This window comes from Canis lupus, unplaced genomic scaffold, assembly GCF_011100685.1.
Source record: "Canis lupus familiaris isolate Mischka breed German Shepherd unplaced genomic scaffold, alternate assembly UU_Cfam_GSD_1.0 chrUn_S1718H1912, whole genome shotgun sequence".
Lineage (NCBI taxonomy): Eukaryota > Metazoa > Chordata > Mammalia > Carnivora > Canidae > Canis > Canis lupus.
The window spans coordinates 1-18,567 of NW_023330567.1; the positions used below are offsets into that span (position 1 = coordinate 1).

Here is an 18,567-nt window from a genome sequence, read left to right on the forward strand (position 1 = left end):
CACTGGGATACAGCTGCTGTAAAACACAATACTGGCCTCAAGGAGCTCCCTGTCTAGCAGGGAGACAGATAAGGAAGGGTAATTATAAATATAGTAGGGGGCAGCAAACTTTTTATGTAAAGGAACAGATAGTAAATATTTTAGGCTTGTAGGCCCTACATTTATGGTTGTAATTTGTCAGTTCTACTGTTGTAATATGACAAAAGCCATAGGCAATATATAAGTGAATGGGTGTGCTTTTACACTTCATGTACAAAACTTTATTTATTTTAAAGATTTATTTATTAGAGAGAGAGAGCGTGCATGCATGCAAGTGCACAATGGGGAGAGGGAGAGGGAGGGAGAGAATCTTAAGCAGGTTCTACAACCAGTGAGGAGCCTGACACAAGGCTTGGTCTCACAACCCTGAGATCATGACCTGAGCCAAAATCAAGAGTCAAATTCTTAAACTGAGCCACCCAGGTGCCCCTGTACAAAACTATTTGAGAAAACAGGCAATGGGATGGATTTGGCCCATGGGCCATCGCTGGCCTATCCCTACGATATAGAGTAATCAGTACAACACAGCCAGGGGTCACTTTAGAATCATTTAAAGACCTGTCTTCCCATTAGACTGATCAAGGTAGATCTGCATCTTATTCTCTATGTCTCCTCCATCTAATCCTTTGCCTGGCATAGAATAATAAAACAAAAATAACACTGATTATTCACCGTGTCTGAATGCTTACTACACACATGCCAGGTGCTGCAGTAAGAATTTTATAAGGACTATCTCATTTAACTCTCATCACCTAGGAGGCAGATACTATTCATTACACCATCTTCCTTTACAAATGAGGAAACTGAGGCTCAGAGAGTGCAAGTAACTTACCCAAAGTCACACACTAGAATGATAGAGCCAGAGTAAAGCTAGGTCTGCCTGACCCTAAAGTCCACACTCTGAACCTTTGTGCTAGGATAGCTACACTTAACAACTGTTTGCAGGATGAATGAGTAAATGTAAGGTGGCAAGGCAGGAGAGGGACGTTGGACAGAGGCGATAAATGGTCAGTGAGGAGCCTGCAGGGGGTCTGGCCATACTGACCGATAAAGATGCCCAATGAGGGTAGCCAGTGTGCGGCGGTTGACCTGTGGCAGGCAGCCAATCACTTCTTTGTATTTCTCTAGGCGCTGATTCTTCTGGGGTAGCTCTAGGATGGAATGGGAAGGAGAGGAGAGGATCACGGAAGGAAGCATGGAGAGATTTTTAGAGAAACAAACCCAGGATGGATGTCCCTCTGCCCCTTCCCACCTTGACCTAAGCTGAGCCCCTGAGTGATCCTGGGGTTTAGGGGTGCAGGAGGGGAGGACTGGGGAGGAGGGCTGCCAAATCCCACAAAGCAGCCTCAGGGACTCTGGGGGGTGGGGTGGAGTTCCTGGTTGCCCCTTGTCTCCTGTGGGAAATTCTTAGGAATCTTGGGAGTACCAGCAGCCTCCCTCCAGCGAGGCAACAACCGTGCAGAGGTCACAGGGTCATCAAGCTCTCGAAAGAAGCGTTTGAGTGTATCGGTGACATCTTCCACAAAGTGCTCTCCTGGCCGGAGCTTCACTGAGCGGGCATCCCGCCGGAACTCAGCCAGGAGCCGAAGGCTACGGGCACGGGCACCCCCTTTCCGGTATATGCCCTCCAGCTGGAGCCCTGAGAATAGCCAGCATCTCTGCTTACCACTGCCCAAAGACCCAACTACCCACCCATTATCTCTGACTGCCCCCCCGCCAATGCTATATGGCTATTGGCGTAAGGGCGCCAGGGAGGAGGAAGTCTGCCTCCAGAGTCTTGATTCTTAAAACCCTGCCCAAGTCCTCCTCAGAAAGTCCTTCCCCAACCATGAAATTACACACAGCCTCCGACACTCTGTCTCCTCACTATTTTGAATTTGAAATAGCACTCTCAAATGACATAACAGTTGATCCTTCACTATTCACAAATTCCATGCTGTGAATTCATCTACTGCTAAAATTTATTTGTAGCCCCCAAATCAATACTTTGTGCATTTTTCCAGTCATTTCTGTATAGGCACAGAATGGAGGAGAATTTGAGTTGCCTGCTGGACACATTCCCAGCGAGGCACTCATATGGTAAACAAGTGTAGTTTTCACAGTATATATAGAACCACATTTTTTGCATTCTTGTGCTTTTTTGGGGTGGTTCCACTGTTTAAAATGGCCCCCAAGCAAAGTGCTGAAGTGCTGTCAAGTATTCCTCAGCTTATGAAGGCGGTGTGTGTGCCTTATGGAGAGATTATGTGTGTCACATAAGCTTTGCCCCTGTGTGAGTTATACTGCTGCTGGCTGTGAGTTCAAAATTAACAGATCACAAATACGTGATCTTTAAGTAGAAACACGTTCAAAACAAGGTTACATGTTGATCACTTGATGAGAAGGTGACCAGAGGTTCCTAGGAACCTAACCTTGTATTTCCACTAGGGTAATGATTTAGGATTCATTAATTCAGTGTTTGCAGTAGGTTCATAGAACAAAACTGTGGATAACGAGAACTGACTGTATTTTTCTTATTACCCATCTCTCCCACTAGCCTCTGAGCTTCATAGAACCTTCCCTTTTCACTGCTATATCTCCAGTGTCTGGCACATGGGAGCAACTTAGCAAGCAAGCATCTGCGGAATGAAGAGTGGCAGCACAGTAACTGTGGAGTGGGTATAAACACCCATACTCTTCTCCAGGGCTTTCCCCTGGACTGCTGACTTCATTCTTCCTCTGAGCTTGAGAGAGACTGAGAAGAGAATGGGATCTAGGGAGTAGGAGAACTCACTAAATGAAGCAACTACTACCAAGATGTGGAAAATGTCAGTAGCCACTGACTATCCACCATCCATGCTGTAAGCACAATTATTTGTAGCTGATAGCTGTCTCTCTCTCTCTCTCTTTTTTTTTTTTTTTTTTTTTTGCCCTTTACTGCTTTCCTTGGTTTTCCATGAATTTTCCTTCTCAAGAGTCCAGCCTCCTAAAAGGGGGTTCGCCAAGGAGCTAGATTCTACTTGAAAAAAGAGAGGGCAAAGTGTCACAAAGAATTCTGGAAACCACTTGCACAGCTGATCCTTTGTGCCTGGAAAAACTCCCACACAGAATAATTCTGCTTAGACCTTCAAGGGTTTTGCTGCATAGCTTGGCTCTTGCCTTCTGGCTGCCCCCTCTTTGTTCTCTATGGCTTTTCCATCTCCAGTCCTCTTTCAGCGCTGCTCTCCCTCCCACACCCATGCCCCACCAACAGCTACCTTGGAACACTTACTACCTGCCAGGTGCTGTGCTAAATGCTTTACATACGTTATCTTACTATCACAGCTATTCTAGAAACGAGGAATGTTAGTAGTCCCATCCTGCAGCCAGGGGAGCTGAGGCTCAGAAAGGTAAACAGCTTGCCAGGGTGATACAGCAGGTTGCCGTGTTAGGCTGTTAATCTCTGGAGGCAAAGCTCTTGTAGACAGATCATATCCTCTGGCTGTGCCCATGTCCTGCATCCCCTACTGGCTCAGGATTGGCCAGTACCTACTCACCGTGCTGAGTGACAAAACTGATGCAGGCATCCACGATGATGGGGATTGTCACCCCCGGCTCATCTGCTGCTCCTGCAGCCCTGTGCCGCCCCCCGCCAGCTGCCCCCTCAATGGCTGTGTTCCATGCTGAGAAATCCAGCGGCCCTTCCCCCTGCAGATACAGGGTCCTGAGACCCGAGAGGCCTGAGTCAGAGCCAGCTCCAGAGGGTCCTTTAAACTAGGAGGCCCAGGATCACAAGGACCAGATTTTCCAGAGCCACCAGCAGGGGGCAGCAACATTCACCCAGATGGGGCCCCCTGAACTAGACAGATGAATTTTTTTCTTTTCTTTCTTTTTTTCAGATATTGTCTATTTATTTGAGAGAGAGAGAGAGAGTGCATGCACACACTACAGGAGGGGCCAGAGGGAGAGGGACAAGCAGACTCCCTGCTGAGCAGGGAGCCCAACACAGGGCTCATCCCAGGGACAGGACCCAAAGACCATGAAGTGAGCTGAAGTCAGATGCCCAACCAACTGAGCCACACCAGGCACCAAGTAGACAGGTGAATTTGAGGAAATTGGCAGTGGTATAGCAGACCAAGGTAGAGGGGTAGGGGCTGGGCTCTCAAAAGAGGGACCCAGGATCAAGGATAGGGACAACATTTACCTTCCTGTCTCCACCAGGACCAAATGCTCCTTCTTGTCTGGGGTGTCAGCTGCTGATACCACACCTGGGAGGAGAATCATCAGACATTATCATTGTAATTGTCTTCATCAGAGTGACCAATACGTCACTAAATATTTAAGGTATATAGGTCCTAGAGTAGGAGCCTTACAAACAATGTTGCATTAAAATCCTATAAGCTACATACTATTATCCTTATTTTACAGATGAAGATTAATGCTCAGAGGTTAAGTTTCTGGTCCCTTTACTTTTATAAATGGCAAAGCTTGGGGATCCCTGGGTGGCTCAGTGGTTTGAGTGCCTGCCTTTGGCCCAGGGCATGATTCTGGAGTCTCGGGACTGAGTCCCACGTCGGGCCTCCCTGCATGGAGCCTGCTTCTCTCTCTCTGCCTGTGTCTCTGCCTCTCTCTCTTTCTCTGTGTCTCTCATGAATAAATAAATAAAATCTTTTAAAAAATGGCAAAGCTGAGCTTGAACTCAGGTCTCTTGTTCCCAAATTCTGCCATATATCCCACACTGTTCCTCTTTGAGGAAGAAGTGAGAGTACCCAGTCCCTTCTCCCAGTCTCCAACCAGCAAGTGGCTCCAAATAATAACAGTAACATTTGTAACATCTGATATTTATTAAACACTTGTAAGATACCTCCTGCCAGGCTCTGTGATAAGTGTTTTACATGCATTGTCTTATTTGAAACTTACAACTCTTTTGTAAAGATTATAAAGATGAGGCAACTAAGGCACAGAAAGGTTAAGTAACTTATCCAAGGTCATATAGCTAGGAAGTGATAGAGATGGGGGTCTGTATCTGGGTAGTCTGACTCCAGAGCTTGTGCCTGAATCTGCTATGTTCTGCTGTTTCCCATAGGGACCTCAAATAGAGGAAGGTCCACTACTCCCATTCCATGGCCACCTTTCATCCCTATCCCCACCCCTGCTCACTGATTTCCTGTAGCCGCCGCAGATGCACCATGTCCTCAGGGGCTGGAGGGCCAGGGCCCGGTGCTGGACACAGGAAGAGGTGGTCACCACGAAGAAGTCCAAACCCTGACAGCCAGAGGCTGGGGGCCAGCGCTGAATGGGTGGGAGAGCGCAGCCACAGGCGGCCCAGCCGCAGCAGCCCAGGGCCCAACAGCTGGTGACAGCTCAACGGGGAGAACCACTGTGAGGCAAAGAGGAAGACATGAGGAAAAGGGAGTATGGGGAAAGAGACAAGACATGGGGGAGAGAAATAAGAGTGAGAAGGATAGGGCAAGACAGGAGGAGAGCAAAAGAAAGAGAAAAATGAAAAGGAATCAGGAGAGAGCAAAAGAAAGACCCAAGGAGACAGATGGGTGGAGAAAGACAGGAAAGAAATTCAGTTCAATTTCATTTGCTTCTGCCAACACAGAAAAGACCTCTGTGTGGCAGCCTTCTGCTCCTTGTGGGATGTCGGGGCAAGAAAGAATGGGGAGCCCAAGTGCTGTAACTGAAGAGTCACAATGCCCTGGGAAATCCCACCACCCTGAGGGGCCAGGGAAGGCTTCAAGGAGAAACAAGTGTTTGAGGTGGTCCACAAAGGAGCGCTTCCTCAACTACCTGTGGTGAAGGAACAGCGTTATTTTCTTTTTTTGTTCAAAGTTCCAATCTCTTACTAACCAGTACTTTCAAGAAAGAAAGAAAGAAGAAAGAAAGAAAGAAAGAAGAAAAGAAAGAAAGAAGAAAGAAAGAAAGAAAGAAAGAAAGAAAGAAAGAAAAAGAAAGAAGAAAGAAAAAGAACTACTAGCAAAGTAAAATGAAAAAGGAAACACAAAATATAAGCTCCCACTTTAAAAAATTAGATTCTACACATAAAATAACCCTGTCACATTGCTATGAAGAGTCTGAATGCTCACTCTCAAGTTCTGTTCTTATCCTGTCAGAGGCGGTAACAAAGAGTCCGTAAACCAGTGTGGTGTAACAGGCTGCAGACCACACCTGGGGTGGTACAGCCTTCAAGGATAAGCTACATTTTTAGAAAGTGTAGCTAACAATAAGAGGACATCGCAAGGTGGCTACGAGGACCATGACAGAGCCCTGAAAGGATATGAAGACAATTTCTTGGTGAGAGTCCTACTCCTCTAACCAGAAGAGTGGGGTCAGAAGCCAGAGAGCAGTTGAGCATTTCCCACAGAGGAGTGTCACATGCTGCATTGCCGACCAGGTGAAGCCAAGAGGCCCTGGGACTTTGGCAATGGGAAGTCACTAGCCATCCCCACAGAGAAGCGGCTCAGAAGTCTGGCAAAAGAGGGCAGCCACGAGGGGTTAAGGAGGAAGTGCGATCCTGCCAGGGCACACACACTTCTGAGGGGTTATCAGGAGGGTGTCAGGGTGATGAGGTGAAAGTAGAGCAGGGCTGAGGGAAAAAACTGGCTAAAGATGGGAATGATTGTTATCTTCATCACCATTACTATTTCAACACCCACGAATGGAGGGCCTGTTATGTGCCATGCAGCACAGGCCTCACGTGTCACTTACTCCTCACCCCAAAGAGTGTGTCTTCTACACCCACTCTATCCATATGGAAAAGCTCCTGAGGCTAAGAGTTGGAGGACTCTGATCCCAGCACGTCTGATTCTAGGGTGTGAACTTTTAACTCCAGGGAGAGGGTGCAGGATGCAGAGACCAGCTTGCCTGGGAATGGAGATGCTGAGCCACATAAACGCAGCCTTCCCTCTGTACTGAGAGAACTTTGGGGAAGGGGAAGAGGAGTTAGAGGCACCCTTTCCTTGAGCAGAGGCCCTGCACACTGACATTTAGGCCATGAGCTTTGGAGACAGAGGTCTGTTTTTGATCCTGTCCTCTGCTACCTCACAGCTCTGTGACCTTGACCGAGTGACTTCATAACCTCTGTGACTCTACTTTCCTCTATGTGAAATATTTATAATCCTTTTCTCTGAAGGTTGCTGTGAAAGTTAAATGAGATTTGAGTGGATAATGCCTAACACTGGTCCTCACACAGCTGTTAACCTTAGCTGTGAGTGGAAGTGGTGGGAGTGACTGTAGGAATGAGAGAGGGCAGGATGGGAGCAGCTGGGGACAGGGAAACCACCAGCTGTCTGGGAGGGGCCTCAGCTGGCTCACCTTGCCCACAGCACTGGTCCAGGCCTCCAGACTGTCAGCTCCATCTGTGCCAAAATGCTGGATCCTCCCCCCTGTGAGGATGAGCTCAAAGGAAAAGGGGAACCTAGAGAGAAACGGAGGTCCAGGAGGAGAATGGGGACCAGCAGGGGGCTGGCAGGCTCAGGATCAGGAAGGGCAAAGGGGGGTACAGGGAGCACAGGTGCAGTTACCTGTCAAGGTCACCTGGGTCAGTGGGTGGGGGACTCACACCCAAACATACAACATCCTGGGGCTGGATGAGGCTGAGGGGTTCAGGACTGCTTTCCGACACAAACATTTCCAGAGCCGCTCTCAGCACACACCACAGTCTGGGTGGAGCTAAGTGAGAGGCTGATGGTCAGCAGGAAGAAAGTCCTCTGTCCCTACTGCCATAATTCCCATTTGCCAGATATTTATACTATCTGTGCCAAACCCTCCTGCCTTTATATGATCTGATGTAATCTTCACCCTTTGAGGTGGGAAACTGAGGCCCAGAGTTTAAGTAACTTGCCCAAGTCACATAAGCAGGAAGTAGCAGAGCTAGGATTTGGTCCAGGCAGTCTGACTTCACAGCATAGGCTCTCAATTATCACCCAATACTGCCACCGGGCATAGTCCCTCTCCTACTCCCAGTACCCAGCCCACTCAGGCGTGGTCCTACATGCCCTTCCAAGACTCTGTGGTATACTCTTGCTCATCCCAGTTTCTGCCCCATCTCCGCCCACCTTCGCTCCTCTCTCACCATCCCGGCCCCTCCGAGGAGGAGGGGGGTCCAGCTTTGTTGCTGATGGACCACAGTACAGGAAGCTGCTGTAGGTGGCAGGTACCACCACCTCATTGTACACACCAGGGGAAGGGTCTGCAAGACGAAGGAGAAGTGGTCAGTTTAGGGCAGGGCAGTGGGATGGCCTGAGCCTCCTGAGGGGAAGGGTCAAATTGAGGAAGACAGAGGGACCCAACTCCACTGGCAGCATGGCCAAGTTGAGCCCAGGGGGCTGGACCCCTCACCACCTCAATTAGAAAAGAGGGTGGCAGGAAGTGAAGCTCCAGCCCTTGCCCACTGCCTCTCCCCACCAATGAGTCAACCAGCCAGTCAGCCAGCGGCAGGGGCCTCTGAGCATCAGCTTTCCTGTAAGTCTGTCCTGACCACTGGAAGAAACCTCTTTGGATGACCATTTCTATGATCAGATTTCCCACAGGGAGGTGAGACCTCACTTACGGGTTGACCTTGTCAGGGGTAGACCAGCAGTAACACTTCAAACATCCAGATCCACCCCAGGCAGTGGCCACCATTGGTCATTTCATGACATCAGGAAATAGACCCCAGAGGATCTAGAAGGTTGGGAAACTACCCAGACTAGGCTATTGTGATGGCCTGAGTATGGAAACAATCAAGGCACAGGTCAGGGCAGAGAATTCTTGGAGGGTGAGAAAGGGGACCCTTGTGAGAATTACCTGGGATTAGGAGACCAGGGAAGCTGCCATCCAAGGCTGAGGGGGACCAGGGCTCATCACCCTCAGTGGCCTCAACACAGAGGAGCTGGGTCATGTTCTTCAGCAGGTTGGGTCCTGCCACAGCTGCACACAGTGCCTATAGAGGGAGAAGGGCCTCTGTCAGCCCTAAGACCCAACCTGAGAGCATGGGGACAGTCTTCCAGTCATCAAAAACAGCAGCCCCCACAACCCCAAGTCTAGGTATTTCATCTTAGAGACTACCCTCCTCCCTATCAGCCCCAATCTGTCCCTCCTACCTGGAGAAGCCGGCTGTGATCTGGATACTGAGGGTGGGGCTTCCGGAAGAGACCCAGTCGGTACTTCCGGGAGATAAACTCTCCCCGGGGGCCAGGGCTTGTATCTGGATGCACCCCCTCACCTATGGGTAGTGCCCCTGCCCAGAAGCGGTTGGCACGATCATTTCCCAGGACAATGAACAACTGCAGGATGACAAGGGGCAAAGGCAAGTGACAGGAACTCAAGAATCTCTGACATTCAGTCCCCAAGCTAGACCCAAGGCCTTTGTTGGATGCTTTCCTTTCCTCTTCCCCACCTTCTCCCTTTTCAGACTCCTCACCTGCACTATCTCATTACTCCAGACACTTGTGTCCAGCTTCAGGCTCTGTACCTTGGAGATCCCAGAACCCAGGGCCCGGTGCTGACCTGTTCAGGTATGAAGGATACGTGGCATGGAGACCAGAGGCCCCTGCCCTAGCCTCCCGCCCCTCTCCCTGTTTCAGCTAAAGGCCCCAGCCCTCACCTGCACACTGCTTGCAGATGACCACCCCCAGGTTGACAGCAGCCCAGTCTGGGCGGGAGGCCCCGCAGTCCGCACAGTGCCGGTTTGCCCGATTGGACCAGATTTTCTCGGCCACCTCGTAGTCAGACAGGGTCTCAGTTACGGCTTCCTGCAGAGCGGCCGCCCAGCTCTGCCGAGCCCCCCCAGACTCGGCTGTGAAGCTGAGGGGTGGACAGCCAATCCATGGGCATGGATATCCCCTTTGACCTGTCCCATCCCACTGGCCATTCCCACAGGAGCCACCACAGGCCACATCTGGGCCAGCCCAGACTCTTCTGAGACCTTGACCCTGCTCGCTGGACTCTCGTCAGTGCATACCCACTGACATCCTACCGAAAAGGCCCCCAGTCCTCTGCCCGCCCTGTGCCGCCTTCCAAAGTCTTTCCCCCAGCCCTGCCTCCTGCCAGTCTGGGCACCACCTGAAGCAGCGATGGGGTGTGAGCAGATCAAAGCTGCGACTCTTTGTTTCCCGGACACTGCAGCCTTGCAGTTCAATGAAGCAGATCCCGATGCCCAAAGAAAAGGCCTGGTGGGAACAGAAGGGGCGGTGTGTGGGGTTGGAGCAGGCAGTGAGGTGCCAGCATGGGCTAGGCCAGACTCCTTGACCTCAGCCCGGCCCTTCTCACCTGCTCACTCTTGTACAGTGCCAACTCTCCAGGGCTCAAAGCAGCAAAAACCTTGGCCTTGTGTCCGCGAAGCTCCAGCATGCCTGTGCGGAGGGGTCGGGGTGGCTGAGGAGGCCGGGGGTGGCCCAGGAGGCGCTGCTCCCTCAGGCAGGATTGAAGCGTGGAGCACCACGTGTCCCGCTGGGCTGGTGGGGGACAGAGAAGCAGGTTAGCCTGTGGGCTGTGTGCTCATGTGGCCTTCGCTGCCACCCTGACATAACAGGCTCTGATTCTCACCCTCGCTCTCTGTGCGAAATACAAACACCCTCTGGCCAGTGATGACCTGGAATTTGTTGTCCTTGCTGCTGCGGGTCATCTCAATGGCTGTCAGAGGGATCACACCCTTGGGGAAGGGATCCTGTAGAGAGAAGAGAGCCCAGGGATGCATAGGGACAGAAACTCAGCCATGTGTGCTGACCTGGGAGCCAACACCAACTTTTAATGAGATCAGCACTCATTTCACAAGCAGTGGGGTACAGCTGCTAACCTAGCTACTTTTGATGCTCACATCAGCCATGTGGTAACCCCCTACCACGGGCTTCCCCTCTACCATCCTGAGCCTTTCTGAGCCCTCCCTTTCCCTCTCTTTTGCCAGGCCCAACACAGCATCTCTCAGACCCTCACCTTATCACTGCCAAAGTACATCAGACTCCTCCCATTGAACTGCACAAACCGCCTCTGGAAAACGTAGTTTCTGGGGATGGGAAGGAAGGGTCAGGATGAGTGAGTGGTAGGGGCTGTATCTGGGGGGCACCTAGGGTCTGGGAGCTCATGGGACCTGACCCACCACCACCACCACCCAACACCACCACCCCTTCCCCTTCTCCTCCCCCTGCTCCTCCCTCCCCTCCCCCCTTTTCCCTCCCTAGCAGCCCCACCCCTGAGGGGAGAGCTTGTCTAGCCAGCCACTGAGAAGGGGCGTGGGGCGGTCTGCTGTGGAGGAGAAGCTGGCATAGGGTGAAATGAGGTCATCATTGGTCTCCACGTCGAGGGTGGGCAGTGAGAGGGTGGAATCCCCAGGCAGCTCGAGGCTAGCATAGCCAGCGTCCTCCCGCACCTCCAGATCCTGCCTGCTGAGCCTTATATGGGGCAAGACAGAGGAATACACATTAGACCCAGTTTCCTGGACATTTCCATCAGCAGCATTTCACAGAATGCCTGACAGGTACTGGATCACTTTTCAACAGGGAAATAGGGAAGTTGGGAACCCAAAGATTAGCATAGAGTTTCTTCCCTGAGCACACTTAGATTTTTTATTGGAGCAATTTCAGTCCCTCTCCTCTGCCACTAGTGTTACTTTGGTAGAAAAGTTGGAGAAGGGCTGTACAGCTGGCTCTCTGGTCTTTTCTCCAAAAAGGGCTTGACCTTCTGTCCCTGGACCAAGTTGCCCTCAGTTCTCACCAGGGTGCTATGAACTGCCTAACAGCTTCTACTCGGGCCTTCACTCTTGACATGTTAAAAATGAAAATGAGATCATTTCACTCCTCCCCCACATGAAATCCTGCAATAACTTCCCATTTGCAGTTAGGATAAACCCAAATTCCTTACCATAGGCTGCAAAACCTTGTAGAATGAGACCTACAGCCGGTCCCCTGACCTCTTCTATCCCCCTTGCCTTCGCTTCCTGCATTCAGCCACATTCTCTTCCTTTCAGAGCCTTTGCACATGCTGCTTGCTCCCTCTACCTAGAACATGCTTCCCCAGTCTGCCTTTTCTCATCCTTTAGGTCTTTGCTTATGCCAGAAAGTCCTCTATTATTCTTTGTCACTTTCCAGTAGTCATTCACCTCAGTAGCACAGAATCACTTGCAAAGCTTAAAATATTGGTCTGTGGGCCACATACTAGACACTTGAGTTTGATCTTCTGGGAATGAAGCCCAAGCATCTCTAGTTCTAAAAGTTCCCCAGGCTATAGTGCTGCTAAGATTAAGAACCATCACTCTACCTTCTTTGTTTCCTACTTCACTGAAAAACTGAAACAATAAGACAAGAACCCCACAGACTCACAGTGCCTCATCTACAAAGTTTCACACATATTTTGCATTCCTTCTGCTACCATAATAAACATCCCCGTCTGAAACCAGTCCCTCCTCTGGATACTCTCCTCTCACCTACACAAGGACATTGCTCCAGACTTTCTCCACCTTCTCTCCCCTAGGGTGAGAAGCCCCTACAGCAGCTAATTTTCCCTCTCTCCCAGATCACTGTGATCCACCTGTCAACATATGTAACACTCCATCCTACAAAAGCCATTTCTTGACTCCATCCTACAAAAACCACTTCTTAACTCCATTTCCACGAACAACAACCACTCAACTCTCTGCTCTTCTTTGCAGAAAAACTCAAAAAATGTTGTCTATACATTCCAACTCCTTTCTGTTATCTCCTGAGACCGTTCTGATCCAACTTTCACCTCTACCCTTTGTCAAGGTCCTCAGTGACCTTCATGTTGCCAATTCCAGAGGCCAAGGTTTTTTTTTTAAGATTTTTTTTTATTTATTTGAGAGAGTGAGTGCACACATGAGTAGTGGTAGGGAGGGGGAAGAGGGAGAGGAAGGAGCAGGCTCCCCACTGAGCAGGAAGTGGGGCTTCATCCCAGGACCCTGAGATCATGACCTGAGCCTGAGGCAGACAGGCAGACACTTAATGGATTGAGCCACCCAGGCGCCCCACCAGAGGCCAATTCTCAGTCTTCAGTTTCCTTGACCTCTGAGCAGCATTTGACACCACTGACCTCCCCCTCCTCCCTTCTTTACTTGGCTCCTGTGACATCACATTTTCCTGGTTTTCCTTCTTCTTCACTAGCCATTCCTTTTCAGTCTGTTTTGCTGGTTCTTCTTCTCCCAAACCTCTTGATACTGGAGTATGCCAGGACTCTGATCTTGGTTCTCTGCTCTATCGATATGCATTCCCGGCTACATCTACCCACCTAGATACTGACAACCCACAAATTTGGATCTCCAGGATGCCTGGGTGGCTCAGATGGTTAAGCATCTGCCTTCAGCTCGGGTTATGATCTCAGGGTCCTGGGATCGAGTCCTGCATGGGTCACCCCGCTCACTGAGGAGTCTGCTTCTCCCTCTCCCTCTGCCTTTCCCTTCCACTTGTGCTCTCTCTCTCTCAAATGAATAAATAAATCTTTAAAAACATTTTTTAGGGAATCTCTGGGTGGCTCAGTGGTGTAGCGCCACCTTCGGCCCAGGGTGTGATCCTGGAGACCCAGGATCAAGTCCCATATCAGGCTCCCTGCATGGAGCCTGCTTCTCCTTCTGCCTGTGTCTCTGCCTCTGTGTGTGTGTGTGTCTCTCATGAATAAATAAAATCTTAAAAAAAAAAAAAAACATTCTTATTAAAAAAAAAAAAATTTAGATCTCCAATTCAGACATCTCCTCCAAATTCCAAACTTGTAAATCCAGTGGTCTATTTGTCATCTCTACTCAGGCTTATAATATATACCCCAAATTCCACACTGTCCAAAATGGAACTCCTGATTTCCCCACCACCCCTGGCTTTCTTCCCCATCTCAGACCGAGCAACTCCAGGAACTTTCAGTTGCTCAAATGGCGCTATCCAACAGAACTCAATGTGAGAACCACACATATGATTTTCCATTTTTTAGTAGGCACATTAAAAAATAAAAAGAAACAAGTAAACTATTTATCATAATACATTTTATTTACTCCAACATACCTTAAATATTAACATTTTATTATGCCATCTGTGTGAAAAGTAAGATAATTTATGTCTACTTCTATTATACTCATCCAGTATTGCTTTTTTCACACTAAGTCTCTGAGATTTGGTAGTTTTACAGTTACAGCACACCTTACTCCAGACTAGCCACATTTCATATGTTCAGTAATCATATGTGGCTAGTACTGCCACCCTGGACAGTGTAGGCTCAGCCTGAAATCCCTGAAGTCATTCTTGACTGCTCTTTTCTCTCACACCCCAATTCCCTAGGAGAGTTTACCTTCAATATATAACCAAAATCCAACCTATTCTTACCATCTCCACTACTGGGACGCCTGCCTGAGATGTCTCACCTAGATTACTGCAACAACCTCCTAACTGGTCTCTCTGCTTCTGCTTTTGCCCTCTATAGACCATTCCCAACACAGTGACCAGAGAGATTCTTAAAATGTAAGTCAAAACGCTTCCAAAGGCTTCCCATCTCATTTAGAGTTAAAGTGAAAGTCCCTACACAGTCCTACCTGATCTGGCCTCTTTACCTGTCTGACATCATTTCCTCCCACTTTTCCTGCCCTAGCCACTCTGTCCCAGTCACACTGGCCTTGTCACCACTCCTGAGTCTACCTGGAAGCCTCTATTCTGGCCACTCCCCCTGCCTGGGACACTTTTCTCCAAGATACATCATGACTAATTCACCCGCTTCACTTTGCTCAAGTGTCATCTTCTTAACACTCTGGCAACTCTTAATGAAGAATTGTAGTGCCCTTCCCCTTCAATCCTACCCAGCCTTCTTACCCTGCTCCATTTTTTTTCCATGGTACTTACCATCTTTTAACATACCATGTAACTTACTTATTATATCTATTGTTATTTGACTATCTCCCCATAGGGGGAGGGACTTCTGGTCTATCCCAAGTACCTACAACAATATCGGGCAGGCAGTAAGTGCTCAGTAAAGACTTTTTAAATGAAAGCATGAAAAGCACATCTCGCTGTTTTAAATCCTATAACCATTTGTTTGTCTACTTGTTTAATTTCCCGTCTGCCCCACCGAGTCACAAGCTGCCTGAGGAGGAGACTGGGTCTGTCATAATCCTCCTGTATCTTGAGTACAGTGGACACTCAATGCACACTTAATAAATAACTGGATACATGGCCACCACCGACTGCTCCTCAAGCTTCCCTCTTCCTGCCATCACCACTCTACTGACTACTCACCTGTGTTCAGCCCTGTCCTGAGAGACACCTCTGCCTTCTCTTCTCTCGAGTGGCCCTGGGACCCCCGCAGGCTGGACACCATAGTACAGGCAACCAGGGTCCATGATGTGCACTGGCAGGAAAGGGGGAGACAGGGAAGAGGAGTTCAGGTGGGAATGTCTGGGATCCTGGAGGGCCCTGTCCCTCTCCTCAAAACCCACAATAACCCACCTACCTGTGCCTGTTGTGGGCCTGAGGGCAGGGGTGGGGGCAGCTGCCTGGGAACTGTCTGGGGCCCTAAGAGAAAAAGTCTAGTGATCATTAAGGGAGAGAGGAGAAAGAACTAGCCCTCATGTCCTGCTCCTCCCTGCTGCCCCCACCCAGCACTGGATCCCAAGGGAGCAACCCCACTCACGTGTTCTGAGTCATCTGTACCCCGCCTCTTAAATCCAGACCAAAGTAGATGGCATTAGGCATCATCTCCATAGTATTCAAGGCTGCAGTCTGCTCAGAGGAGGAGGTGGAGAGAGGAGGAGACTTCGGGCTGGACTCTGGGCTCCTGGACACTTCTGGCCTCCAGAGGGCTGGGCTCACTCCAGGCCATTGGGTGGTGGTAGGGCCACTGAGCCCACCAAATACTGTCCTGGGTTTAGGCACAGGCTTGGGGGGCTGGGCTTGGGGAGCTAGGCTGGGGGATGGCTCCATGGCACTGTCTGACTGGGGATCCAGGGAGCCCTCTGTAGCACCTGCCTGCAGCAGGCGCAGAATGCGTTTCCGGTGACCTGTGGCGCTGATGCCCAACTGCCTCAGCTCCTCGTGGCCCAGGCCTCGGGCTGCACCTGCCGTAGCCAGGCCATGCTGCCGGAATGAGTCTGCATACTGCTCCAGGTGCACCGTGGCCAGCCACACAGCGATGTCCAGGTCCTGAGGGGCAGCCATGGGGGCTCAGGCCATTGCTGGGGGGAGCGGCAGGGTGAAGGGAGGGCTCAGGCTGAGATTCCCCCTCCCTGTCCCAAAGTCTGAGGCCTAGACAGGGGGTAGGTACCAGACTCCAGTCTTCCTCGAAAGAAAAATGACCAGTGGCCAGCAATCTGGAGGAAGAGCCGTCCCAGAACATCAGAAAGGGCTTTCTTATTATAGGAGGATCCCTTCCTTTGCAGTTGAGGACACTGAGGCCCAGAGAAGAGAAGAGGCTTGCCCCAGGCTCACAGTGAGTTGGTAAAAGTGTTGGCCCCTAAACGCCTGCCCACTCTGGGTCTGGATCAAAGCTCTGCCTCTGCTTTACTGTACACTCAACCAAGTAAGCCCAGGACAAGATGACAGAGCCTGCAGGGGCAGAATGGAATGGGATGGTAGGGAGGAAGGCCCCCATGATGTAGCCTGATTCTGCTGTAGCATAAGGTGGGGACAGGGTCAGCTGTAGCATGGGAGGAGGGAGGAGTTGCAGATCCCACTCCCCCTGGTTTCCAGAGCTGAGGTCCAGTCTCCACCATCCTAATCCTGGTCATTCCCAGTTCCTCCTCCCCTTCCACCTATTGTCTCTGGTCAGACTTCCTTCCTGTCCCTCCGGTCCTGGCCACCCCCACATCCTGTCTGCCTTGGTCAGGCTGGCCAGAGAGTCCTAACTCTTCTCAGCAAGTAGGGTCCTGGCCCTGGGAAGAGGCCACTTGGGGAGTGGGGATAGGGGTGGAGAATTGGGCCAGAGAGATGACAGACCAGGGGCCAGGGGTACTCCAGGGTCTTCCCTGTCCACCAACCTGCAGCATGTTCGCACATGTGTATGCACACTTGAGCACACTCCCTGCAGGGACCAGAAGTGTGAAATAACATCCCCCTATCTCTGCCTTCTCCACATCTTCCTCTTCTGAGCCTTCCCTTTCCCTGCCCATGCCCTTGGGCTCAGGTCTCTGAGGCTCTGTCCCATTCTGCCAAGCTGACCCTGATCCTGGCCTATCCTCTGAGCCTGTCTCAGATTCTTTCTCCCTGGAGTTTTCTCTCTGCCTGTCCCTGTCTCTACTGCACTCCATCTGTCTGTCTCTACTAAATCCATCGTTGTTCCCCTCCTTCTTTTGCTCTCTATCACTAAGCCTCTCCTTGCCTCAATCTCCACTTTTAATTAGATCTTTAGTTGTATCTAACTCCAGATTTCTGTCTCTCTGCCTCTGCCTGTTAGGCTCCCTCTCTTTTTCTCTCTGTGGGGACCTGACCAGGACTGCCGCTCGCCCCAGCATCAGTTCTGGCCTCTCGGCCTCTCCACAGCTGGGCCCCATCCCCAACCTTGTTAGGGCCTGACTCAGAGCCCAGTTTCCCAGTGACTCAGACCCAGCCGAGGGCACGGGACTGAGAGCCCGGAGGTGCGCTGGGCAGAAGTGCGGGGGGGGGGGGGGGCGGGCGCGCGGGTCAGTGCGGGCTGCGACAGGGGAGGGGGCAAGGAGGAAGGGGGCAGAGGCCGGGCCACCGGAGGGAGGGGCGGGTCGCGGCGGGGAGGGGGCAGGGGACGCGGAGAGAGCCCTCGAGGAGGGGACGGGAGGAGGAGTCTGGGAGGCAGGGGCCCGTGGGCGCGGGGGTCCTCACCTCACTGCGCGGCCGCCGTCCGCTCCCGCTGCGGGTCGCGCCGTCCGAGGCTCGGGCCGCGCCGCGCCGGCCCCGCCTCCCCTCGGCGCTCCCGCCGGCCCCGCCCCGCCCCGCCGGCCGGTCCCCTCCGCGGGCCCCCGGCCACTCCTTGTGCAAGCGCCGGCCTTCAAAAGGTTCGGGCTCCTTACCCAACCGCTGCGCTTATCTCGGGGCCTGGCCGGCTCTGCCCTCCTAGAGGCCGAGTGAGGGACCGGAACAGGGCTGGAGGCCAAGACAGCCTGAGACAGCGGGACCCGGGGCAGAGACCAGGCTGGAGATGGGACAGGGTAGAGCCCGAGCAGAAAGGAGAGCGCCGTGAGGGGGAGGCTTTGCATCCCCGCCGCTGTGCCCGCCCCGAGGTGCCGGGACCCAGAAGGCGGTTGGCCCCAGCGCCGGGCGGCGGGCCCTCTCCCACGCCCAGCTCGGCGGCCGGACCCCGGCACCCGGCTAGTGAGAGGACGGAAGCCAGCCTCCAGGAGGCCGGGAGCCTTCAGCGGCGGCCCAGCGACCTGCGGTGGGGAGCACAGGAGCCCCCAGCGCTTCTCCCTCCCCAGGGGCCACACCTAGGTTTCCTCTCGAGGTGAAGGTGGGCAAGGCAACATTCCTCCTCCCAAACCAGGGCTCGGGGCTGCCTTCTCGGGGACAAGCCTGGTGCCCTGCAAGCGCAGTGAGCCAGCAAGCAGTCTTTTCTTCGTCGGAGAAACCCCTTCTTCTCATCCTCCTACTGTAATTTTTTTTTTTTTTTTGCGGGGGGGGAGTTACCTGAGGAGAA

The 18,567-nt window shown here is 51.7% G+C and overlaps 1 protein-coding gene across 1 annotated transcript; it reads right to left on the reverse strand.

The window, feature by feature from the left end:
• Positions 1–419: 419 nt before the first annotated feature.
• On the reverse strand, positions 420–17,777 carry LOC119878559 (arf-GAP with Rho-GAP domain, ANK repeat and PH domain-containing protein 3-like). Its single transcript, XM_038589175.1, is given in 23 exon segments — positions 420–1,190; positions 1,466–1,678; positions 3,555–3,603; positions 3,606–3,647; positions 3,649–3,721; positions 4,202–4,265; positions 5,158–5,377; positions 7,318–7,420; positions 7,527–7,674; positions 8,078–8,194; positions 8,791–8,926; positions 9,087–9,269; positions 9,407–9,492; positions 9,590–9,789; positions 10,048–10,154; positions 10,255–10,439; positions 10,531–10,651; positions 10,918–10,987; positions 11,172–11,372; positions 15,204–15,315; positions 15,418–15,479; positions 15,598–16,273; positions 17,757–17,777. Coding segments are annotated over 22 exon segments (3,159 nt in total). The 5' UTR covers positions 16,122–16,273; positions 17,757–17,777; the 3' UTR covers positions 420–1,047.
• Positions 17,778–18,567: the final 790 nt, after the last annotated feature.